Genomic DNA, 24,808 nt, shown 5'->3' with positions numbered 1-24,808 from the left:
GAACGGTGGAGCAGGAGGGGCGGAGCGGCCGTACCGGGGCGGGCGGGCGGTGCGGGGCTACGGGCCGCGCCCCGGGTGCCCGCGCTGCGCTGCGGGGCCGCCGGTAACGGCCCGTCCCGACACGTGAAGAGCAAACCGGACGCTCGGGCGCTTCGCCGTGCCAGCGGGCCTGCCCCGGTCCCGCTCCGTGGCCCCGGCGGTGCAGCCCGCTCCCCGCCCGGCGTGCGGGCGGTCAGCCATGCCCCGGGTGACGCTGCGCGGCGTGCCGGTGGAGTTCCCGTTCCAGCCCTACGCGTGCCAGGAGGCCTACATGGCCAAGGTGATCGAGTGCCTGCAGCAGGTGGGTGCTTCCCGCCCGCAGCCCTCCGCCTCCGGTACCGCCTCCTGCTTCCCGCCGCGAACGGGAACCGCTCGAGCAGGAAAGGGGGGGGTGTGTCACAGTTCGGGTTTTCTTCTTGTCGTCTGGACGCTGCCTTTTCGGAGTCTTCTCTGACCTTCTCCTACTTGTATTTTTATTTTATTATGAAGTATATTGTATGGATATTGCATACATGCAATGTACTGGTGTGTTATTTTGTGATGTAGTTGTTAAAAACCCAGAGCTGTGCAAGCGGCAGTCAGTACGATGTAGGTGGGATGTTTCTTCCTGAGCGAGTGGTCCTCGTGTTCCTGCATCTGTCCTGCAGGTTCTGTATGGCTTTAAACTGGAAGAGGGGAGATTTAGATGGGATCCAAGGAAGAAATTTTTCACTCTGAGGGTGCTGAGGCACTGGCACAGGTTGCCCAGAGAAGCTGTGGCTGCCCCATCCCTGGAAGTGTTCAAGGCCAGGCTGGATGAGGCTTTGGGCAACCTGGTGTAGTGGAGGGTGTCCCTGCCCATGGCAGGGAGTTGGAACTGGATGATCTTTGAGATCCCTTCCAACCCAAACCATTCCGTGATTCTATTATTAGTCCTTGGGCTGTTAGTGTAGTTCATCGTTTTCTCTCTGATGGGATAATCTTAGTGAATGTCGGTAAGGGAATGTTTTTTACAATAGTTATCTTTGTTCTGGAGTTGGTTAACAGATCTCTCTGTTCTTCTGGGATCAAACAAGCTCCTTGTGGGAGCTTTGGCTTTCCGTGGGGCTCAGCACCCCTCCATGTCATGGGCAGTGGCTCGGTTCCCACGTGGTACCTCTGTGTTTTAAGGTAAAAGTGCTGTAAGCCTGTTACATATAGAAATTCTTTCAATACGGTTGAACACGAATTGTCACGGCAGTGCAAGCTCAGCTGCTGGTTTTTCTGCAACTCGTAGGATTGTTGTGCACTTCAAAATTGTAACATCTGGTAGGACTAGGTGTTTAAAAGTGCTTGCAAAATTTTCTGCCTAAACCGTGACGTGGGAGATAGTCTTCATCCTAAAGCAAATGAGCAGTTTGCAACCTAAGAGTCACTTTCTCGTTTTGGTTTGGTTTTTTTTCAATAACTTCTAATCTTCTCATGTATTTTATGCTGGAACGTGATGTGTTGTAGCTCTCTAAGTGGATGATTCCTCTGGTAAACAAAGGACAATGTCTGGCTCTTGGTTTTAGATTGAGCCTTGCTCATTTGATCAGAGGGTCCCATGTTTGTACCAACCTTACATGGGGGGGGTGTTTCTGTCGTGTGGCAGAGGTTACTGGGCAGCGATGGCTTTTTTACTGAGCAAATGCACTGCTGCACAAAGACCTGTTCTCGTCGAATCTCCAAATTGCTCTCTTTTCCCCTTTCTATTTTGTTTTTCTTCAACAAAGAAGGTAAATGGCATTTTGGAGAGCCCTACAGGCACGGGGAAGACCCTCTGCCTGCTGTGTTCCACTCTGGCTTGGCGGGAGCACTTCAAGGACACGATCTCAGCCCGCAAAATCGCGCAGCGCGCCAACGGCGTGGAACTCTTTCCCGAGAGACCCACGTCGTCCTGGGGCACTGCTGCCACGGATGCTGATATCCCGAGTAAGTGCTGCGTGTTTTATGCTCAGTAGGAGTGAGGCAGGAATGTTGATGAACACATGCTTTTGTCTTTTTTTTTAATAAATATGTGATTAAAAAAAGTCATGGAGCCATTGTTTAGCAGCTGAAGCACAGTTTCGCACCTTGCTATAAATTTTAAAGGTGTGTTTTACATATTTTTATATTTTCTTAGAATATCAGAAACTCATTTACCTCATTTTGTGTGTGTGAATGGTTGGATGACAAAATTTCTTGCTGTCTCTACAAAGCAAAGTGTTACCATAGCACCAGCTGGGAAGGGAGGTTAATAATATCTCTAGTTCTTCTTTCCATGCTAATCTGCTTTTTTTTCCTCTTCTATTTGGCAGCTTATTACACTGACATTCCCAAAATAATTTATGCCTCCAGAACTCACTCGCAACTTACGCAGGTCATTAACGAATTGAAGAACACAGTCTACAGGTAAATATGATTTAGGATAATGTTCCTATTAAAAAATAAAAAGGTGGAGAAACTCATCTGGTTAAGTTATTGTTTGAATTTACGTGGATGAATATATAAAAACCTGATATCCACTGAAATGTAGTTCTCTTAATGTGCATGTAGAGGACCTGGATTTCTTTGTTTTTGGGTTTGTTTGTTTGGTTTTTTCATACTTCACAGCTTCTCTTCTCTCCTTCAATCATAGGATTTTCTGAATTTGGTCTGGTTTTGATTCTTCACATCACATATTTACTTCTAAAATTCCTTTTTTTCTTCCTTTCTATTTTATTTTTCTGCGACTTTTCTTTAAGGCAGTGGGAGGCCATTACAAAGTTGCATTCCTTTCATCCTTAAGGATGAATTTCCTTATCATCCTTAGGCTGATATAAATCTACAAATAACTTTATGTCTTTGCTATACCAACGTCTGTCACCGTTTTCAGCTGTTGACGCGCTAGTGCGTCGACTGAGCTCTTTGGACAGGCAGCAATCATTTGTTTCTCTGTTTCCTGTAAAGATACGGCCCTGTAATAAGCACAAAAATTGTTGTGAATGTTTGCAGTGCATTAGTTCTTGTTGTATCTTACTCTAAAAATCACAGCCAGCTCTGGAATAGATGACAGGTCGCAGCTTATTGGGCCAAACTGTCATAACAGAACCCAGATTTTGTAGGGGATGATGAGAGCTGCCACTCATTACCTCCTGCTGTAGACTGCTGCTTATTGCCACCCACTTCTACCAGGAGAAATACAGTGCCAGAAAATCAAATAGCAGATACAGCTGTTACAGACAAACTTACTGTTTCTGATCCTGACCCTTTTTTTGGGCTCATCCGTTTCCCCTGAACCTTCCACTTCTAACACACGACACCCAGCCTAGGCGCGTACAACCGTGTTCTTATTTTTAACATCAGTTTTGTGTGTTCTGTTTGAACAGGCCAAAGATATGTGTTTTGGGTTCCAGAGAGCAGCTTTGCATCAATCCTGAGGTGAAGCGACAGGAGAGCAACCACGTGCAGGTGAGCAGGGAGCCTGGAAAGCACGCCCAGTGAGAACGTGCCGGCGGTTTGTCTCGGCACGTGCTGTGTGATCCGGAGTTCTGGCTCTGTTTAATGCTGGAGGCTGTAGGGTAAGACAGTCGTTCTGAATGTGCTTCGAGGAACTTTCAGTTTCTAGGTTTGGAGTGCAAAATTTAATTCTGAGTCCCTGGTAGCATTTTGCAGATGGAAAGAAGGAGGAGAAGGATGTCAGAAGGAGAAGGATCCAGAGAAGGATGTCAGTGTGTGTAGAACATGAGAGAGTTAATAGTTTGCAGTTTACTTTCTGATCTGCCACTGAAGTGTTTTTCAGGAGCAACGATAACTTCAAAATTGTGCTTCAGTGATTGGATTACCTGTTGTTTTTACGAGCAGCATCAAAGATTACTCTTTTGAAAAATCTGAGTGGCAAAACATAAGCAAATTTCCTCTGAGCATCTGAGTGTTTTTGCTGTGTGAAGTAGAGTGGGACTTTTAAGGTGGCCAGAGGGACACAAGATTTGAAATCTGAACAACTGGTTATCATTTATTCCTTAGCTGGTGTTACAGAAAAGGAAAATAGTTTTTCACCTCTGAAAGTGCTTGTGCTGAAATACCCTGTGTTTTACAGATCTACATGTGCCGAATGAAAGTGATGGCTCGTGCTTGTCATTTCTATAACAACGTGGAGGGTGAGTTTGGCTGTGGAGGTAAAGCCCTGGTTTTTGGAGAGGGAGGGGTTTGCTGGGCAGGGGGAGAGGCTGCCTGTGCATGTGTGGGTGTGTTTTGCTCGGCGTTCATGTGTTGCGAGGATGAAACGTTAGGGAGTGGATGAGCGTAGTGATCATGGTGACAACAAATCCTTGTGTGGTGCCTTTACTCATGGTTGTAATGTGATTTTTCACAGAAAAGAGTACAGAGAAAGAACTGAGTGAGTCAATCATGGATATTGAAGACTTGGTTAAAAACGGAAACAAGCACAGGTAGATGGTCCCTCCTGACCTTCCTCCCCCCTGCTTGTGAAAACTATTTCTCTGCTTGTTTGTTGGTTTTTGTTTTTTTTTTTTTTTTTTTTTAATACCTTTGTATGAACTTGCCATACACTAAAGTAGCAGTACAATGACGAGAGCAAAGTGGAGTGGCTAAATATGTGGCAGAGACAGCTTCCAACACAACGACGTGTGCGCTAAAGCCTTGACTTCTGTCACTGCAGCGTTCCTCGTACGGCGATTTATTTGAATCCTTACTCGGGGGAAGACTGAATCAGATCAGAGTCAGGCTCAGCAATATTTTATTTCTCGCTTGAGCAGGGGCTGCCAATGTCATCTGACATGACAAAGGATACTGCAGTTTTGTTTCAGATCTAAAAGGATTGAGGTGGCTGATTTGTTGAGATAAAATAGTGTCGTGCAGCCTTTACTTCTAGCCTGAAGGGTTGAAATGACAATGCAGTCGCTGCTCTTTCTCCTTTAAATTCTTTGTTCTTGGGTTTGTGGAGCTGCACAAGTGGGTATTATTTTCTGCACTTCTTTACTTGTGTTGTGTGAATAGAGCTGACTGCCCTAAATTCAAACGTGCCAGTTTCAACTCCTTAAGAAGTTGATTAGAAACCCTTGAGAGCATGAAGCAGCACATGAATGCACTCTTAATATTTCTGCAAGTATTGCTTTATAGTTTGTACTACTTTTTTTTTTTTAACAGAGCTTGTCCTTATTATCTCTCTCGAAGCCTGAAGCAGCAAGCAGATATTATTTTTATGCCTTACAACTATTTACTAGACTCAAAGGTAACATATATCTTTGCTTTGAAATGCAATTTGTTTGACATGCAATTCTATGGTTTATATATTAGTGATGACTTGCTGGTTTCTTAAAAAAAAAAAGAAAAATTAACAAAAAAAGACATGAAGACCCAAATCTGTCTCATGAGCCGATTTCTCAGTCAGTCAAATCTGCATTTCTCTGTGGCTTTTTTATCTATTCTCTGTTCTTTTTCATCTTTAGAGCCGGAGAGCACACAACTTAGACCTGAAGGGTACTGTGGTGATACTCGACGAAGCTCACAATGTGGTGAGTTGTTTCTGGCCCGTTGCCATTTTTCAAACTTCATCCAAAGAGAAACACGTACCCGTGTGCTGTTACAAGCAGTCCGGGAAGTCTGTACTCGGCTGTTTCAGTTGTTCCTCCTCACGAACGTTCCTTGTTTCCTTGACAGTTACAGCTTTGTAGTTTGCTCAACAGTCCTTTGACACCGCTGTGGTTTTTCTGCAAGGTGGTAGTTTCTACAAGGTGGTAGTTTCTTCCCGAAGGGTGGATCTCCACCTTGACAAGCACGCTTATTTTCTTCTTTGAAGAGCTCTCTTCCAGGGCGTAAGAAATCATGAAAGACCCGTTCTTGAAGCTCAGCTGCATCAGTTGTCCAAGTGCAGTAGATGACAAATGTGGCCCTTGTAGTATTTCCAAGTCTTCACTCGTAGAGGGGAAAAAAAAAAGCTGCATTATGAGATCTTCCCCTTAGTTGGCTCGAAACTGCAGCCCTTTGCCTAAATGATGAAATACAAAGGAACATATTTCATATGTCCTTTTTTTTCTGCCACATGAACAAACTCCCAGTGGAATTTCTGCTAAACAGCTGCAAAGTTTATTTTCTGGTTCTGTGTTCTTTCAGTAGACAGGCCACGGGAGGATGTGCCGTGTTTGACCGGAGATGGTTGCAGAGTTGTGTTCCGTATGTGCTCCTTTCATCAGCACATCTTTTTTTCTGTTGAAAAATGGGGGGAAATCTAGTCATAGTTTTTTGGATTTTGGGTTGGTTGGTTTTTTCCTACTTGATAGTGGTTTAAAAATATTAATTGATGCCTGCATGCAGAAATTAACCACAACAGCTATTATAGAACCACTCATTTTGCAATAGTCCTCCCATGGTACTGTCTGTTCCAGGTTAATGTGTGGAAACTTAGTAATTACTCTGAAATAAAACGGGCTTATTTCTGATTAGATTGTTTATGCACACAGCTAGTTCATTTTTTTTTTCTTTATAACTTACTACTTCATAGATATTGCAGTCAAATTTTTGTGTAGGGTAGTTGTCACTATTGTCGTTCCTCAGGGAAAATTATTCTTTTTGTGAATGAAAAATTTGCGGCAAAAAAATATGTGACTTCATTTTCAAGGTCATAGAGAGTTTTGTCAAACTTACCAGTTTGAGTGTTTAGGAAATGTCCCCTTGGCCTGAGCTGGAGGTCAGAAATGGTATCCAGTTGGTCATCTGGACTTTATCATCTCTGAAATTGCCTGAGCAAATAGCACAGTCCAGGTAATGTGTCTGTTCCTTGATATTTTAGGAGAAGTTGTGTGAGGAGTCATCTTCGTTTGACTTGACACCCTACGATTTGGCTTCAGCGATGGATGCTGTGAATGTTGTACTGGAAGAACAAGCTAAAGTAGTTCAACAGAATGAAATAAATGCAGAATTCAATATGGAGATGGCCAGTTCAGGTGTGTTGGCAACCACAAACCACTGTTTCACTGGGATTATAGGGTGCCATTAGTAAGAACTGGAAAATAACTTTTCCTGATGGTTTCTGGAAAATTGGCTCTTATTCGTAGATAAATTATCATAGAACTATAGAATACCAGGCTGGAAGGACCTGAAGGATCATCTGGTCCAACCTTTCTTGGCAAAAGCATGATCTAGACAAGATGGCCCAGCACCCTGTCCAGCTGAATCTTAAAAATGCCCAATGTTGGGGAATCTACCAATTCCCTGGAGAGATTATTCCAATGGCCAATTGTTCTCATGGTGAAAAATTTTTCTCTTGTGTCCAATCAGAATCTCTTCAGCAGTAACTTGTACCCGTTGCCCCTTGTCTTTTCCACCTGACTCCTTATAAAAAGGGAGTCTCCATCTTCTTTGTAGCCACCCTTTAAATACTGGAACATGGTGATAAGGTCTCCCCAAGCCCTCTTTTCTCAAGACTGGACAAACCCAGTTCTCTCAGCCTTTCCTCATATGGCAGGCTTCCCAGTCCTTGGATCATCTTTGTGCCCCTTCTCTGGACCCTCTCCAGCCTGTCCACATCTTTTTTGTATAGCGGGAACAATCGTTAATTAGTAATTGCTGCCAGTCAAACGTGGAAAGATTTGACCAAATCAGTGTGACAGGAGGGGTCTTGAAAGGGAACAGTGAGTGGAATACAGAAGATGTCTTTGGAATACAGAAGATGTCTTTCCATATATGCAGTTTTAGCCTTCACTTCCATAATTTCCGAAAAGGCACGAAGAAACAGATGAATGACACAAACATGAAACGTCCTCTTTGAAATCTTTCCTTTCTTCAACAGGACTGAACATGGAACTTGAAGACATAGCAAAGATAAAGAGTAAGCTGGGTTTTTTTTGTGTTGTTAAAAATTGTTGTCGAAACAGTTTCGAAAGTCAACAACTATAAATCAAGTTCATGTAGCATTTCTGTAGACATTGCCCATAACCGAGGAATTCACGGCAGTGTAAGTTGTCTCTCTTTTTCAGAGGATTTTGTGGAATGTTTAGTTACAGTTTTTTCCCAAGAAGATGAGAGATTTGGGACATTAGTGCATCACTTCCTTCTCTGCTAGAAGCTCTCCTGTTTTCTGATCTTGTCGGTGTGCTGGAACAGTACCAGTTGCATCGTTCTGCTGTAGCAACATGATGCTGCATAAAGCTGACAGCAAGAGCTCGGGGTGTCTCGTGTTTACGAAGCATTTCTGAGAACAATTTTGCACATTTGTAGAGAAGAGTTCAACATTTCGCTGACAACTTAGGCTTCATCTAAGAATTGAGGTCATAGAAGTTCTTAAAGTTTATAGACATATTTAGAGATGATATGTAGGAAATCATTTTTGATAATCGTGATTTCTTTGCAGAATCAAGAAAACAGCTAGGTTGCTGTCTTTTGTAACAGCTTTTGTAATAAAGTACACTTGAAAGAGGCTTAGACATATCCCAGATATTATTTTCTGTGAACCCTGACTTTTTTCCCCTCTTGTTTCTCTTAAAGAAATTCTTCTTCAGCTAGAGAGTGCTATTGATGCAGTGGAACTGCCACTGAATGGTAGTGGAGTCACCAAAGAGGGAAGGTAAATTTTTTTCTTTTAGTAATATGTTTGCATGTTAAAATTACAGCAGATTGCAGATCCAGGTGAAACTGGGTCAGCTGTTAGGGTTGGTAGAACCATTCTAGTTTCTGGGAATAGTCTTTATTCAAGGTTCTGGGTTTCCTTAAATCCCCTTTCTGTAGTAATCATCATTTCTGGTGGAACTCCCTTTTCAAATGTCTCAAGAGTGGAAAATCCCGTGCGGTGTGTGTGCCTGTCAGGAATTCTGAAGGGGAAGAAGCTCCTCGCTGTGCTTCTTTCAATTTTGACATCATGATTTAAACCGAGGTCGATTTGTCTCGGAGTTCAGGAGGTCTCTTGCTAAACTAATGTTGTAAAGAAGTCCTGGAAATTGCCTGCAAATCTGTTTCTAAATGCATATGGTATGTTGGAGAGAGATTGTGGGAAATGTGAAGGCTGTGGTCAGGATGCTTTCTGTCATGTCAATATTGTCTGCTGTCTTTATAACTAAATACTTATTTTTATTCCTATAATTTTTTTTCTCATGGAAACAAGAACATGTTTTCATACTAGATGGTGAAGTAGTTGTTATAAAAGAGTAACTGCAATTGTGTCCATGTGATTATTTACAGCGTTTACCCATTTGTGCTTTTTCTTGAAAATTGCAGCTACATCTTTGATCTGTTTGCAGAGGCCCAGATAACATTCCAGACCAAATCCTCACTCATGGAGTCACTAGAGCAGATTTTACAGTTTCTTTCAGGCCGTAAGTGTGAATTTGTTGTTGTTTCACTCTGACTTTTCTCAGTTTAAGCACGCTATCTTCGTCTTAATTCTCTCTTTTCCAATGTTTTAATGTGGAGGAGTCTCAAGAGCTTTATGCAGTTGTCTCAGATGACAGCTTCCCAGTGTGTCAGAAACGTGCAACTTCCTTTGGAATGCCAGTTTTGCCTTTCTTCTTGCATCTTGAATAATGAGAAACTTGAAATAACTTATTTGTTTCAGATAATATTTTCAAGTCGTTGTATGTAGTGTGTTGTGCTGTTCGAATAACGTGGATGTGTATCCAAATGGATATATATTTGTGCTGTAAAAGTGATGAAGTGTTATTCTTTCTAGGTACTGGGGTATTTGTCAATACATCTGGATTGCATAAGCTCTTGGATATTATCCAGGTAAATAATTAATGCTGCTTCTGTACTCATCTGAGGGATAGAAGAGGTGGTTTAAAAAAATATGGAAAGACATTGGATCCGTTTTATTCCTGGTTGTATATACACTGATGCGTTGATGGAAGTCTATGGGTTTTTGAGGAGAAAGCTGCTGCCTGTTGGGATGTTCTGCTTTGATTTTTACCCGTTGTTCCTTTGTAGTTTTGATGTCCCTTTTTGGAGATGCTCAATTTAAACTTGCCTGGTTTTAGCCTCCACCAGGTGGAGCTGGGCTATTGAGCTGTTCCTAGCAGCGATGTTTGGGAATGAGAGACCTCATGAAATAACAGGGCAGGCTAAGGAAAAAACCAAGCAAAAGATGATTTAACTGTGGATTGTTTGTTTGTTTTGTGGTTTTTTTTTTTCCATTTGACTATTAAATCGAGGGATCTGTAAAATAAAAAGATCTTTTAGTGCCACAGGAACTGAATGTGACACTTGTTGGTATCCCTGTGGTGCTGTCAGTCCTCCCTCTGTTGTAAACTTGAAAAACATTGATTATGGAAAACCTGGGCCCTGTAACATTGGAAGGTACAGTGGGCTGGTGGCCTAAAATTCAGTTTCCAGCTTCCCTCTGAAGTTGACCAAAGCTCTGATATTCTTGAGTGATACTCAAGAAGAGGGTAATGTTTGGAGAGCTTAAACTTTTAAACAAAATACCATCTCAACTGTAGTGTTACATATTGGAAAATCTGCTGACACTTGGAATTAAGTTCACTATATTCCCAGAACTTGATGATTTCAGAGCATTGTCTTGGCCTGAGTTAATGGATGTCAGGTTGAATTAGACTTTTTCCTGACAGTGAAATAAGACCTTTAGTTCCCAAATACTTGTGTGTTTCTTTGGATCAAAAAGATCTTTTTCCCCATCTTCAGTAGGTGGATGATAATAATGATGATGTTTTAATGTGCGTTAATAGTTGCTTGTCTGTCTTGGTTTAATAACATGTTTTAATTTTTGTATTAAAAATTTTAATTCAGCCACTGATGCAAGGAATTCCATGACATTGGAAACTTGTGGCTGGCAACGTTTAGTCTCCTTGTAGTTCTCTGGTTTTGTTCTCCTCATAGGTAGCCTGCCTGAGAGATGAGCTGCCAGACTTTTTCAGAAACCCTTAACATCATAGGTGTTTCTTCTGGAAAATGTTGCTTACAAGTGTAATCTATGGCTATAGGAAGCACAGGAGTGTCGAAAAAGGTGATAAAATAATGGAAGCATAGGCAGGAGGAGAGTAAAATATATAAGAGCAAAAATTAGGAAGAACACAGCAATTTACTGATTTAACGTGAAAAGTGAATTACATCTGTGTCCAGCTCTGCATTTGGCAGCAGCAAATGAAATCTTCTTTCCTTCCTCAATATTCTTGCTTATTTCCAGAACACTTGTTAGAAGATCTGTAATTATTTTTTTTTTTCTCTGGGTGCGGTACCGATTACGTACTTCAGTTTTCCTTTTTTGCTGAAGGTTTTAGAATGTTCTCACTTACGTTTCCCTCTACCTGAGATTATTACTGTTTCTAGGTTTTAGTGTCCCTTTTAAGTAAACTAGGAGGGATTAAATAATCTAAATTTGAATTTAGCCGTGTTCTCTAAGAGTCCTATCCTGAGTCTTGTATTTCATTTATTTATTTTGAATGACACAGCCGAGGTCTATTTTGTCATACATACCAAAATCTACTGGCAACATTGAGGTTGTCTTCCTGCTGATTGCGAGAAGATTTTACAAAGAAGAAGGATGAGTTGTTCAGTATCGTTGCTTTTCACCTAAGAATTTACTTGTCATCTTAGCTTAATTGTGAATCCTCTTCTTCTAGAATTGGAATTTAATAGAAAAGGATAATTTTTATAATTTATCCCGTGTAAAACTAAAAATTAATCATAGAATCATAGAATGGTTAGGGCTGGAAGGGACCTTCAAAGGCCATCTAGTCCAACCCCCCTGCAAGGAACAGGGACATCTCCAACTAGATCAGGTTGCTCAGGGCCTTGTCCAACCTGGCCTTGAATGTCTCCAGGGATGGAGCATCCACCACCTCTCTGGGCAACCTGTTCCAGTGTTCTACAACTCTCATGGTAAAAAATTTTTTCCTAATATCCAATCTGAATCTACCTCCCTCTATTTTAAAACCATTACCCCTTGTCCTATCACAACAGGCCCTCCTGAACAGCCTCTCCCCATCTTTCTTGTAGGAAAGACACTTCCCCTTCTTGAAGGGAAGTGTTCAAGCTTTGCAGACCTGCATGGCAAAGACGAGTTACCTAGCTGTGTTTCGAACGGTCCTGGTGGGTTTGTGATACTGGACCCATCGCGTGCGTGGATGTTTGTGAGAGAGCCCTTGCAGTGCCGTGCACGGTGTTTCGTTGTGATAGCAGTGGCTCAACAAAGTGGTAGCAACTTGTGTACCAAAATGGTTTGTACTGGAAGGGGCATGCCACTGTCCTTCTGTGGGGAAGGTGAGCTGCGCTTAATTTAAATTGGTTACCCAGGGTTTCAAAGCTGAGAGAGAAGAAAATTCAGAAGTAGAAGCCAGGTCTGATCCTGGTGACCGGAGCCCTCCGATTATTGTCTGTGTGTGCTGTTTCAGCCTGTGCGTGGATGAAGGGTGACTGGAATTGGAAGAGCAGTCTTCCACTGAAAGCTGAGATCCCTTTTCTGCAGCTGAGGATGTGCACGTGGGCAGTTGTGACAAATCAGCTGCCCTGGGATAGTTTGATGTCTTGAGATATTTTTAAGTAGGACCAGGTCACAGTGTCTTTGTTGGTTGAACTCAGTGCTTGCTTGTTACAGAGCCTTGTCTTCAAGACTTAATTTGTAACCAGCTTGGTTTTATTAATAGTAATTTTTTTTTCTTCCTTTTAGAAGAACACTTAGTAAAATCTTTTTTGTACACCCTATATTTGGCTATTTTTCAGAAGTTAATATTTCCAGGAATTGTACTTTTTTTCTTGACTAGTGGAGAACATCTTTCTTGTTGCAACTAGCTGGTGTTCTTAGGAGCTTGGAAAATTCCTTTTAAATGCCTGAAGAAATTTTGTTTAGAAAAATTAAGAGAAGTTATAAATATTTGAGAACCACAGCTGTTTTCATTGAAGCTGCACTGGAATGCCACATGTTTGAAAGAACATCACTCTTAGTCGTAAGACATCACATACAGGAAAGGGGAAGAAGCATAACTCCGTGCAGGAGAGTTGATAGAAGCTTTTAATTTAGTGTATGGACAACTAAATATGATTACAACTTCTTTTTCTAAGCAGAGTATTATTAGTGTAGAGCATCATGGCTGAAATTTTAAACTAAGAGAATTTTAAAAATTCTTTTAGGCTCAGTTGTGACTCTGATCTCATGAACATGTAGCGTGTTTGTGTTTATCCACAGCCAGCAGTCATGAACAGTGTCAATAATACTACTGTCATTTGTATAGCTTGAATGTATTTAGATACTGGCTTGCATTTTTTGGAACAGTGAGAAAGCCATGTGGTTAGCAGGAATTGTCTGTAAAAGATGTATTTATTCAAGATTCTGCAGATGACTGCAGTCTTATTTAATAACAGGAGCAAGGAGATGCAGTTAAGGTTATCACAGCAGTAACTTTTGTGGAGATAATTTCTCAGCGCGAAGATACGTTAGGGATTTTGCTGAAAACAGTTGTTACATCTTTCTATTTGTTTACATCCGTTTTTCCAGACAGTATTCAACATCGATCCTCCAGAAGGCACAACAAGTTTCATGCCCCATCAGTCAATATCTAAATATTATAAGGTATGGGATGCTTTGTGTTCTACGTTTTTCCTCGAAAACATTTAGTGTATCCAAGACTCAGAAGGATGTGGATAGTATAGCAAATGATGATGTTGATTACAGGGAGGATATGTCAGTTCTTCCAGGAAAATAAAAAAACCCACAAAACCCAAACAAAAAAGCACTAAAGGAACTGTGGTTAGTTGGGTTCCAAGGAAAAAAAGGAGCTACAAGGTAATTTTTGAAGAAACTCTAAAATGAAATTAGGAATATGCAGCAAATGTGAATTATTGAAAATTCACATCACAAAATCGATGTCTTCTTCCAATAATCTGTTCTCTTGACTTTAGTTTAACTTGTTACCGAGCAAGTGCAGTAGAGCCACTGAACCTCCCTCCCCAAAGTCCTCATTTACTTAGAGTTTGAGACTTATGGGCTGTGATTCTACAATGAATTTTAGGAAAAGATCTTTTTTGAGATAAAAGGTAACTTTCATATTAAGTTTCAGACTTGATCCTATTTTCGTTGCCAAATGAAGCAAGTCTTTCTAACACAACAATATTTTTCTAGCCTGCATGTTTTGCTGTGGTGGACAGTACCCAAATAATTGGGTTCTGTGTCTCTGCTCAGGGCAGCCCATGAAAAGCTGCTCCCATAAACTGGCTCAAAACGGCTGGTTTAATGGTGATACAGTTCTTTGCTCCTTGTTAGATATGTTATGAAATACTGGAAACAAAATAGGAAAGACAGGAAATAATAGGACCTTACTAACGCTATAAAAGTGTTAACTACCCTTAATATGGACTAGGTTTTTTGAGAGATGGAGAGCAAGTTCATTTCTGTAGCCATCTCTAGAAATGTTCCTGTTGTTTCCTTTCAGGTGCATATTCATCTGGACAACAGTAATCAGAAGAAGAAACAACGGACAGATCTCTGGAACTCGTCAGCAAAAAAACAAGGTACAGGACCAGGTCTTGAGGAGGCTTGTGCAAAGCTGGGCTGACAACTACTGAGCTGCTTCTTCTCTGATTCAAATAAGAGAAAACAACGACGACATCCCAATCTGCATGACTTCACATTTGTGAACAGGGAGTCCTCTGGCCAATTTTGGCATGCCACTGTAGGATTTTTGAGTATGTTACCTTAAATGTTAGAACTGACTCTGAGGAACGAAGAGCAGAGCAGAATAAGTCGATGAGGGCATGCTCCAAACCTGTCTGTATGCAAAAAATTTTTTTAAACCCCAATGGCATAGCAGTGAGCTGGGAAGCCTTAAGGGTGTGATTAGTATGCCTTGTTGCCATGGTCCAAGTGAAAACCATCAGTAGATGTAAGATTGGGATAGATTTATTTTTTTTTCCTTCCACTCAGTTAGCAGAGAACCAGTGGGTCATTTGGTTGTAGGGTTTTTTGGTCACCTTTTGGAAGATGAAGAGACTTGGAGCGTCAGTGTTGCCCCAGAGCTCTCTTTCTCTAGAACAGGGCAGGTTTTTAAGGCTTTGGGACTTGAAGTTTGAAGAATTCTAGGATTGTTTGAGGGTGTTCCTTTGCAGTTTTGTGTTTCCAGGTACAGCTCCGTTGCAGATATGATGAGATGAGGAGGGACTTTTCACTTTTATCGTTACCTCTCAAGGGGAGGTGACATAAGCAATCTCAATATAAAACATTCTTGTACCAGTGCTGCTTTGTGCACTGCTGGAGTTCTGCTAGTGCAATTATTCTAGTGAAAGCAAATCTTCTCCATTATGGGATGGTTGCTTGTATTGGTGTAGAGAAAAATCTTCAGACCAGCCCAAGAGTGGGAAGCCCTCCTTCGGGATTGACAGAGGTTTATGAAATGTTCTGTTATCTTCTTATCAGCTGTGTTTTTCTGCATAACTGTGTGGTGCTAAACACAAAATTAGTGTTGCTAAGGCTGTAACCACCTTTTGCATGAAGGAGAGTCATGTATAGATATGGTACTGCAAATGCGTGCCAAAGGGATTAGAGGAGGAAATTCCATGAAAGTTCTTAATCTCTGTTGAAATTACTCATATAGGGGGAAATTATAACTGGTTGGCTCGTTCTGAAGCTCTGTGGTGAAGGTTGATGTGATGTACCAGAGAAATAACGCTTGACAACGTGAATTCTTAGCCAGAAAATGCCATGCCAGCTAACAGCTGCAGGGCACTGTTACCTTCTCTGAGATATGACCGTTTTTTGAGTAACTTCAAAGTTGCTCAAAAGTTCTTCAGGGCATTTTGTCACTTCTTGATAGTTTCAGCCTGAACTATACTTTTCAGTCCTTCTCTCTCAACTGAGATTTCTCCTTCTCCTTGTCTCTCTCCTCCCACATGTTTTTTTCCTTATGCCTGGCAGATCTTGGTGTCTGGAACTGCCTCAATATAACCATGCTTCAAAACAATGTATTTAGAAGAAGAGAAACTTAGCTTCTGAATCAAAGGCTTATCTGTAAAGCAGCACTGAGCTTAACTTTGTTGGACCTCGACACTCATTCTTTCTGATATTTTTATTTATTTTTAAATAAATACAGTGAAGTGGAAAACAAAACATTTTCTGATTAGAGAAGACAGCTGCAGATCCCTTTATGTAAGCCTTCTTAATAGAATACTCTCCAAAGATCTTTGCAAATACTTTTCCTCATAACTATCTACTTAATTACTCAGTTAAATGCTCTTGAGACTGTAAGTGCTTGTTTCACAGAAGTCCTTAAGGACAAAAGTAACGTTTTTCAAAGAATGAGTTTCCACGAATTCATGTCCCCTTAAGTGTTTCCACAAAGTAAGTTCTCTTCTGTTTCTGAAGAGAAGCATGCTGTTTGGGAATCTGCAAATACTGCTTTCCTGAGACATTGGGCAATTGGAATTTGAAGTTACAGGAATAATTCTAAGTAGATTTTGTTAAATGTGTGCAGGAAAAGGCTAATAGAAACACTTCAGGTTTATTGCATAATTTGGAGGAGTTATACACAAAACCAATACAAAGCAGTCACAGAATCCTTCTGTGATTTAGTAGACACATGCTGACATATTTGCTTTTCAAATGAAAACAGCATTTGCAAGTGCCTGTGCCACAGACTACCAATTTGCTGAGGCTTGTGGCCAGACAAGAGTGTTCAAGCCTCCAGTTTCCTGTGGTGGTGTGGCAGATTGTATAGAAATAATGCAAACCTTTCAAGAATAGCTTTTTGAAGGATTTTGTGGAAATGATTTGCTCAAATGTAATTCTTTACAAACTGTAATTGGTGAGGAGTGGCATGGCTTGGGGTAGCTGATGGGACTGCTGCCCTAGCTGTCTTCTGTGCACAGGTGCCACTTTCAAATGGAATATTGAACTGTTGCAGTTTTACATGAAGATAAAATTTTCTGACTCTTGATTTGCTCTGAATCACCATGTTGTAAACTATTAGCAAACCATTTCTCCATGGGTTAGCTCTCCTTGTACCAGGAATGGAAGAAGCTGCTGCAGAGATCTGCTTTGTATAACATCCAACAGCTCCTGCTGGGGAGTGGGGTCTTGAAAATGGATTTCAGATTGTTAAGCTTCAAGCCTTAATTGCACAACACCAGGCTAAAAACGTTCTACAGTTTCAGTTTCTCCAAGAATTGGGCAGCTGGTGCCTGGCTGTCATCCTGCGGGGTTACTGGGACGTGTATTTCAAACTGGGCATTGGTGAGGCAGTTACAAGTGGCTGATGTTCTTCTCTTCTAGGCCATCCCATATCAGCCGTTTGCTTTTTTCTTGGAATTTTTTAGGCTCCTGACATAAGTGACTTTGCTCTTGTCTGTAGATACTCGCTGGCCTGTCCATACACAGATCCTAACTGTAATTTGCACCAATTCTTAGTGTGGTTAGAGAATGTGCTAAATTTTGGAATATGATTCTCCTGGAATCTGGACATCATCTGGATGGATTTGCCCAAATGAGATGGAAGCATAAAACTTTAGCTTAAAATAAATGTTCTCTTGCAATTCTAAACAGTAAGTGACTCACTGGGGATTTCCTGAAACTGTCAGCTCCTTTTTGGAAATAAAGTCTTTGAATGAAGCGTGTACATTTAAGAGACATGCACATGATATGTGGATGCTGAGTTTTTAATTATTTTTTTTTTTTTTACTGAAACTAATAACGCGAAACAGGGTCAGAAACAGGAATAAAAGCTAATGTTTCATTTGGCTACTCTTGTTCTTGACATAGATGATTTGTTTCCTTCCCTTGTTCTGTCTCTGAAAAGCCGATGCGAAGTTTTCATCGAGACCACCATGGCACAACTAGAAGCTGAGCAATTAAAGAAATTACTGGTCTCATTATCCATTTTTCTTTGTATCCTTTCTGTTGATAACTTAGAGTATGCCAGATTTCCAGCACCAGGTACATTGTATATCCACACCCCCCAAAATACTTGAGCAGAATTTAGAAGGTTTGGCAGTTGACTGTGGGGAAAATAGAAAGTTTAGGTGAAAAGTTTATAGCCCTTGGAAATTCCTGAGGGAGAAAGGGTTCTTCTCTTTTCAAGCAAGGGTAGGAGTGGAGATATTTTTAATTATTTTTTTTTATGTAACTTAAGTTGTGTGTCCTTCACCTCAGTATTCTGCAATCCTTTACTGTGCTTCCCCTTCCAGCTGTCCTTGACAGCAGGGAGTGAATCAGTGAGTGGAGAACTGAGTAGTTTTATCTGCTCCATCTGCCTGTAGCTTGCCGACAGAAACAGCTGATGCTCTGTCTTTTCTATAACCATCTTCTGGCTAAAAGTATAATCTGCTTAACATGTGAGGGAGCAATGACCTTTGAAACTAGTTTTTGAATGGGCATAGGAATTAAATCTGGGAAGGACCAAAGCAGAACATACCATACATTTGGAATTTTAGCTTCGATGCTGGCCGTTTTACTTTCAGAAGTTCAGATGCAATGTGCTGCATGCTAGTCATATTCTAATTTTTCCACTTACAGACTTGTTTCTTAGTGTTTTCTCTTTATTTGGTACAGGAAAGACCTTAAGCTATTGGTGTTTCAGCCCTGGATACAGCATGCACGAGCTTGTTCGACAGGGAGTCAGGACAATTATCCTCACTAGTGGGACTCTCTCCCCGCTCTCATCGTTTACAATGGAAATGCAGATGTAAGTACTTGGGTGTATCAACAGTACTGTTACCAAAAATGCAATTTGCTCTCGTGCTTTTAGGTTTTATCTCAGAAATTTTGAGTGTTCTGCACTGGTAGCCAGTTGGGAATCCCATAATGAGTCTGACTCAGATCTTTTGTGTTTCTTTAGCCCTTTTCCTGTTTGCTTGGAGAATCCTCATGTTATTGATAAACACCAGCTCTGGGTTGGGATTATTCCTAAGGGACCTGATGGAGCTGTACTTACTTCTACCTATGAAAGAAGGTAATGAACTTCCATGTGGAATTCTGCTTTGAAGTCCTCAAGTCTCGGGTTCTGCTTACAGGAGGGTGATAGGGAGATAAATAGTCTCTGTAGTTCTTTTGTTGGATAAATACTGTGCTGAATAACAACCACCCTGTTGAGCTACTGTTGCAAATTTTAAACTGGAGGGCTGGAAGGAATCAAATGTCAGGGCACTAATAGTCCTAATGGCCCTGACCAGCCTCAGCTGGGACCTCCACCCGCAACCATCGCCCAGGAGCTCTACTTAAGGTCTAGCATAGGCCTTCAGTTGCTGCCCAAGCTGTAGGACTGTCTGTCTTCAGCTCCATTCTAACCACACCTGACCATGTACCCTACTGATCTCACCTTGACCTGATTGACTTCCCTGTTTGACCTTGGATCTGCCTGTCTCTATGGATCTGCCTCACCATCACAGGACTGTGACACTTGTTACTGTTGCTGGACCTACTCCTGGTTTACTGACTTGCGTTCCTGGCTTGACCTTGGACCTTCCCCATCACCGTGACTTTGCCTGATGACTTCACGATTGAGCCTGGCTACTGCATCCAAGTCTTTCCTGCTTGCCTTGCTCTGTTAGTGTGGGTCTGGGCCCTGGCTGGCAAGACCCCTGCCCGGCCTGCCTTCATCTCATGCTCAGGTGCCACCTCCCATCCCTTACTGAGCAGTCTACCCTCGCTGACACGGAGCCCCATCCTGAATTTCTTTGCTGAAGGAAAATTAAGTAATTTGAAACATGACTTGTCTTTGCAACAACTGTTTTTATACTTAAAGCTTGTCACTGTGACCAACCTCTCCTTCACACCTGCACTGCCTTCTTAAGGAAAACATATCCAAATATTTGTCAAGCTCTTCATCTTCGTTTCTCTTGCTTTTCTGTGGTCTTTCATAATTTCGTCTATGTCTTTCTGTTCTTCAGAGTGGATCGTGCTTCTGCTGCCAGCAAGGAAGGCCAAAACTTGATTTCATTGTATATTGGCTTCCATTATGCAATCTGATAGCCTTGTTGGCATCTCTGCACATAATTTTGAAAGGCAGTTTCATGCTTTGGTGCGCATGGAGAAGGTTCTGCAGTTGCCAGTTCTCTGAAGTTACTAATCAGTGGCATCACAGTGGTGCCAGTGCTGTGCTCAGGGATGTGAGTCCTTCTGTCGTGTTTCGAAACGAGCATTGGTTCCTTGCGTATCATACACCTGTTCTTCCATCTAACTTGCTTCCTGTAGTACACACGTTTTTGTGTTGGCACATTCTTAAATCTCTTTCAGTTTCCATGTTATAGACAAACCTCTGGCTGGGAATTCTGACATTTGACCTGCTGCAGGCCTGGCTTGCTCTTTTTCAGCAATACAGGAAAAATAGATCTCAAAGAGCTTTTACTGAAAAAAAAAAAAAAAAGGGAAAAATGCCAGGTGTTCCACGGAACTGGAAAGGGACTCAGCAATTGTAGCTGATTTTTACAGAGAAGTGTGGAAAACCCTCAGACTATTTTTCATTTCCCGAAGCTTCGTGTGCCACTTCAGTATACTTTGTTGTAGACACTGCCTTTGGAAGGTTGGGAATCCACTCCCTGAGGCCTAGAACACCTTATTTTTTATTTCCAAGGAAGGGAATTCACAGTGTTTGCTGTGTTTTGACAGTGGCTGTGTGGTGATACCATTTGTAGGTCTTATAAAAAGAAATATGTTGCCTTTTTTTTTCCCTGCATATGTAAGTTTCCTGGGAAAACAGTATGCAAAACCGCAGGGCAGCAAAAAGAAATGTAAAAGCATGAGAGAACGGGTGACTTCGCAGTCAGGACTGGAAGAAACAGATAAATGCTGTGTGTTGTAGAGCAGTACTCTTTGAGTGAAAGCAAGAGTGATTTACTTGGCTTATGCAACGAGTAAATGATAACCATAGTAACCAAATTCACCCTTCTTGCCTCTACAGCCTCACCACACCTAATTCCCCAATAATTATTTTAAATAGCTGGAAGGTTAGTCAGGTTTGGCAGCATCTGCACACTTTTCTGGCAGAACTTCCACCCCTGAGTTGTTCGTATTAATCATAAAGCTGATCTGGCTGCCCGTTCCCACTTGTTACATTTTGATAATCTCGAAGCTTAGATCTTCTTCAGTGCTAATAATAAGAATATTTGATAGTAATGTGTAGTCAAGGTATTACTCATTTTGTGTCCTTGGTATGGGTGCTTGCCATAGGAAGGAGAGCAATTGGGAGTATGGATATGCTAGTTTAGAGGGCTATCAGAGGAAGTCAATATGTATGGCAAACATAGAAAAGGAAATACAATGATGTTACTCGATTTTTCTTCTCTGCAGGTTTTCAGAGGATTATTTATCTTCTCTGGGGAAAACAATTGGTAAGTGACGTGTGAGGATTTTAGAAATGGGTTGTTGCACATGATTTTTGGAGATCTCCTAGTAAGAGAAATGCTAAAGAAGATGCAATAAGACAGAGTAAGGTGAAGGATTGCATTGCTGTATCTAAATGCTGCCTGGTTGCGTGTACTTCTGTTTGCTCAGGCAGCTGTCTGCTGTAATCACATATGAAAACCAGTTTGAGTCCTTGATTCAACATGCCCCAGTTAGGATTTAATTTCTATTGTCAGATGCTTATGTTTGGGTCAAAAATGTGATTCCTAAGCACGGTCAGAAAGTGGCACAAACTAGAAAATCAATGCCCAGAGATGATGCAGCCAAGTGTGGTTTGCAGAGCGGTTCGGGATCACGAGAAGTCAATGCAATTTCGTGTGATGTTTTTAAAGGCACTGTGTCAGGCCCGCTTTAGGTCAGCGTTTCTTGTTTTGGTAATGTTTTACAAATGTAATAGAACTACAAAATTTTAAACACGAGGACAGAATAAAAGAGGAGCATTTGTGTAGCTTGGCTCAGATAGGATTGAAAGGAATCTGTTAAATCTAGAAATGTTTGAAGGAAACAGAGTGCTCTGAGGTCTTCAGCCTGGCCTAAGAGGTGAAATTAAGTAAATGCTTTCACAAAATACCAGATTAATGTTTTTTCAGCAAAGTGCATGCTGTTTGACTAGAAAAGTATATGCTTTGACTGGAAAACTCTCAAAAGCAGTCTTGTGGTAGCTCGTCCATTACTTTGAATGTTTAGACTGCAATGGACAAAGAGTGGAGAAAATGATCCGAAACTAGATCCTGCTGTCACGGGGAAAATATGACAGATGATGTTGTATCTCTTTTGTCTGTAGCATTGAGTGTAGCTCACAATCTTTTATCCTATTACCACTACACTTTAGAAAGCTAGTTAGGCATCCGTATTAAAGTTTATACCTTGATGACAAGCTTCTTGAAATGATTTTAAAAAAAAGAAAATAAAAAAACCTTATAGTACGCGAACAGTTATGTCAAGAAAGCAGAAAAGATTTTTGGAAGGAGCCCATGCTGTTAGTTTATTTGTCCTCCGTGGTCTGTGTACTCCATGCCAGGAGGAAGATGCCCTCAGCTCTACGTTTGCCTGTCTCGTTGCAGGTAACCTTGTGCGAGTCGTGCCACACGGGCTGTTGGTGTTCTTCCCGTCGTATCCTGTCATGGATAAGAGCCTGGAATATTGGAGAGTATGTGAATTGCTCTGCCTTTATTAGGCAGTTTGGTTACACGTGTCAGGCAGTTTGTAGTTATGCTAGCTAACCACGCTCATTAAAAATTCCTTGCTAATAAGTAAATTATAAAACCTGGAAAGTAAAAACCCAAATCAGGCTGCTTTGATTTTGATCACAATACACTGGAATGCAGTGTTGTAGAAACCAAACCCAAAAGAATCTTAATACATTATCCCATCCGATGTGATCTCAGAGTTCATTTAATTTCACCAAACTTCTCTTTATTAAACCTCCAAATTGTAGTTGGTCTAAGTGTTTCAGCACATTGGGGAAAAAAATCCCAATATCAGCATTTCTCCTGTGTTTGTAATTTGTAACTGTTGCTACCGTGGCTTTTGTGACTGCTGTGCTCATGACTTGAGTGTCCCTGGTGGGACTGGGTAGAACAGTTCCATTTCAGACGTTCCTCCTCCCGAAAAACGAGCGCTGGGCAGAGGTGTGGTACTGCGGAGGGGGGCTCTGGGGGGTGGATGTTGGGAACGTGCAAGTTGGAAGGAGAAGGAGTGAATCTCCCATCTGTGTGACATCTGAGGCGCACCAGCTGCGAGGAGCGGCTGCTCGTGGGGTTAGATTGCACGTTCCTGCTTCCATCTCTTCCTCTGGCAAGAGAGGAGCAGACTGTTGGGGAGGTGTGTGGTGACCCATTTCCTTTCTTGCGGGCACTTCTGCTACGTGCTCACTTCCACATGGCCATTTCTGGTGTGTTCATGATCTGTTTAACAGGAGCATGATTTTGCTAAAAGAATAGAGGAAGTGAAGCCGATGTTTGTGGAACCGAGGAACAAAGGAAGCTTTGCAGAGGTTGGTTATTTGCATGACATACCTATAACATTTTCAGAAACTGTTTTGATGTTTAAATACCTTCTCTAGGATTTGTTTGGGTGTGAAACATTAAAACTCTCTGAGCACTTCTTTAAAGTATAGTTCTTCTGTGCATCCTTGCTTTGCTCTTTTGGCTGGCTGGGCAGGGTACAGTCTTCATTTGAAATCCAGTGATGTAACAGCAGCTCCCACACATAGCTACTGAGTAATCGAGATGGGAGAAAGCTGTCACTTCAGTAGTCAGCATCTTTTCATGTTCTGTTGGACACTTCCTCCCAGCTTGTCATGCTTCGGGTGTTAAGGAATTGTGCAGTGTCATCTTGTTTATTTATAGCTGCTCTGTGTGCTGCTTAGAAGAAATAATATCCTTTAATTGCTTTCCTGGTTTGCCTGTTTTACTCAAGGATCTGCAGAAACACAGGACGGTCTGTGTTTTACCTTCTCACCAAAAATATTTGGCATTAATGTTTTATGCTTACTCAGATATATTCTGGATTTCACAGTAATGTAAGGATTGTGCTAAGCAAATGGCTTCTCACATTTGCTATTAGTAAAAGTAAAGAAAAATTATGCTAAGCCATATTAATCACACTTTAGATTTTGGTGTACAAGTGAAATTTAGCTAGTACAGCTTTCTACTTAGGCATATGCAAAGGATAGTACCATTCCTACTCTTGCTTAAACTAGTTTATCTTTTAGGTAATGGATGCCTACTATGATAAAGTTACCTGCCCCAAGTCCAACGGAGCTGCTTTTTTGGCAGTGTGTCGGGGGAAGGTAAAGTAACTGAGAGCATGTTTCATCTGAGAGCAGATTATATAGTCGATGAGAGCAAAAAACTTCATTACATTTCTGTTATTTGACTGTAATTATATGTGGAAAAAAAACCCAGAGAAGTAGGATGCCCTGAAGCCTGTTCAAAATTGCACCGAGTTTACATATGCCTCGTTCCTGTTTCTATTAAAGGGATACATCTTGGAGTTCTTTAAAGGGGTTGAGCATCATGCTTTGTTTCTTACTGGTGGCTGACCGAAAACTCAACCCCTTAGATGAGAAGAACAGTTTTGAAGGAGAACTGAAAGAAACATTTGTAATCCAACACGTTAGAACAACACTGCTGAAAACCCAAAGTACTGCTTAGTTTAAAAAAATTTCCATTAACTTCAGATCCTCTGGACACGTGTGGCCTTTCATTTACGTTTTCCAGTGTTGATAAATTGGTTTCTGATGCCAGTAGAAATTTTTGCAAAATCATGAATTACTTTTAGGGCTTTTTTGCTGCTGCTCGCTGCCTACCAAGAGAAGATCCAACTTCTTTTGAACCTTCAGTCCCAGTCCCCCTAGCAGCTGTGACATCAATGCAGACCAGATGTAGCACTTTTTGGGTGGGGGTCTGCGTTGAATATGCCTGTCCTTCCAACAGCAGTGTGCCCTGAGAGGAGTAG

At 41.4% G+C, this 24,808-nt stretch overlaps 1 protein-coding gene across 3 annotated transcripts in view; it reads left to right on the top strand.

Moving 5' to 3' along the window:
• The first annotated feature begins 238 nt into the window (after positions 1-238).
• The window catches only part of RTEL1 (regulator of telomere elongation helicase 1), a 48,096-nt gene continuing 23,526 nt past the window's right edge, over positions 239-24,808 (top strand). For all 3 annotated transcript variants that reach the window (XM_086623102.1, XM_086623103.1, XM_086623104.1), the window contains exons 1-21: positions 239-340; positions 1,773-1,971; positions 2,337-2,430; positions 3,387-3,468; positions 4,097-4,157; positions 4,373-4,448; positions 5,167-5,251; positions 5,469-5,534; positions 6,809-6,962; positions 7,808-7,846; positions 8,503-8,581; positions 9,229-9,326; positions 9,680-9,735; positions 13,457-13,531; positions 14,391-14,469; positions 18,497-18,629; positions 18,783-18,896; positions 21,233-21,273; positions 22,411-22,496; positions 23,265-23,342; positions 24,063-24,140. In XM_086623102.1, coding sequence (XP_086479228.1) covers positions 239-340; positions 1,773-1,971; positions 2,337-2,430; positions 3,387-3,468; positions 4,097-4,157; positions 4,373-4,448; positions 5,167-5,251; positions 5,469-5,534; positions 6,809-6,962; positions 7,808-7,846; positions 8,503-8,581; positions 9,229-9,326; positions 9,680-9,735; positions 13,457-13,531; positions 14,391-14,469; positions 18,497-18,629; positions 18,783-18,896; positions 21,233-21,273; positions 22,411-22,496; positions 23,265-23,342; positions 24,063-24,140 — 1,875 coding nt within the window. The remainder of the gene's footprint in view (positions 341-1,772; positions 1,972-2,336; positions 2,431-3,386; positions 3,469-4,096; positions 4,158-4,372; positions 4,449-5,166; positions 5,252-5,468; positions 5,535-6,808; positions 6,963-7,807; positions 7,847-8,502; positions 8,582-9,228; positions 9,327-9,679; positions 9,736-13,456; positions 13,532-14,390; positions 14,470-18,496; positions 18,630-18,782; positions 18,897-21,232; positions 21,274-22,410; positions 22,497-23,264; positions 23,343-24,062; positions 24,141-24,808) is intronic.

Source organism: Tauraco erythrolophus, chromosome 18 (assembly GCF_009769465.1).
Source record: "Tauraco erythrolophus isolate bTauEry1 chromosome 18, bTauEry1.pri, whole genome shotgun sequence".
Classification (NCBI taxonomy): Eukaryota; Metazoa; Chordata; class Aves; order Musophagiformes; family Musophagidae; genus Tauraco; species Tauraco erythrolophus.
The sequence above is the reverse complement of the archived record's forward strand: the minus strand, read 5'-3'. Positions and strand labels throughout refer to the sequence as shown.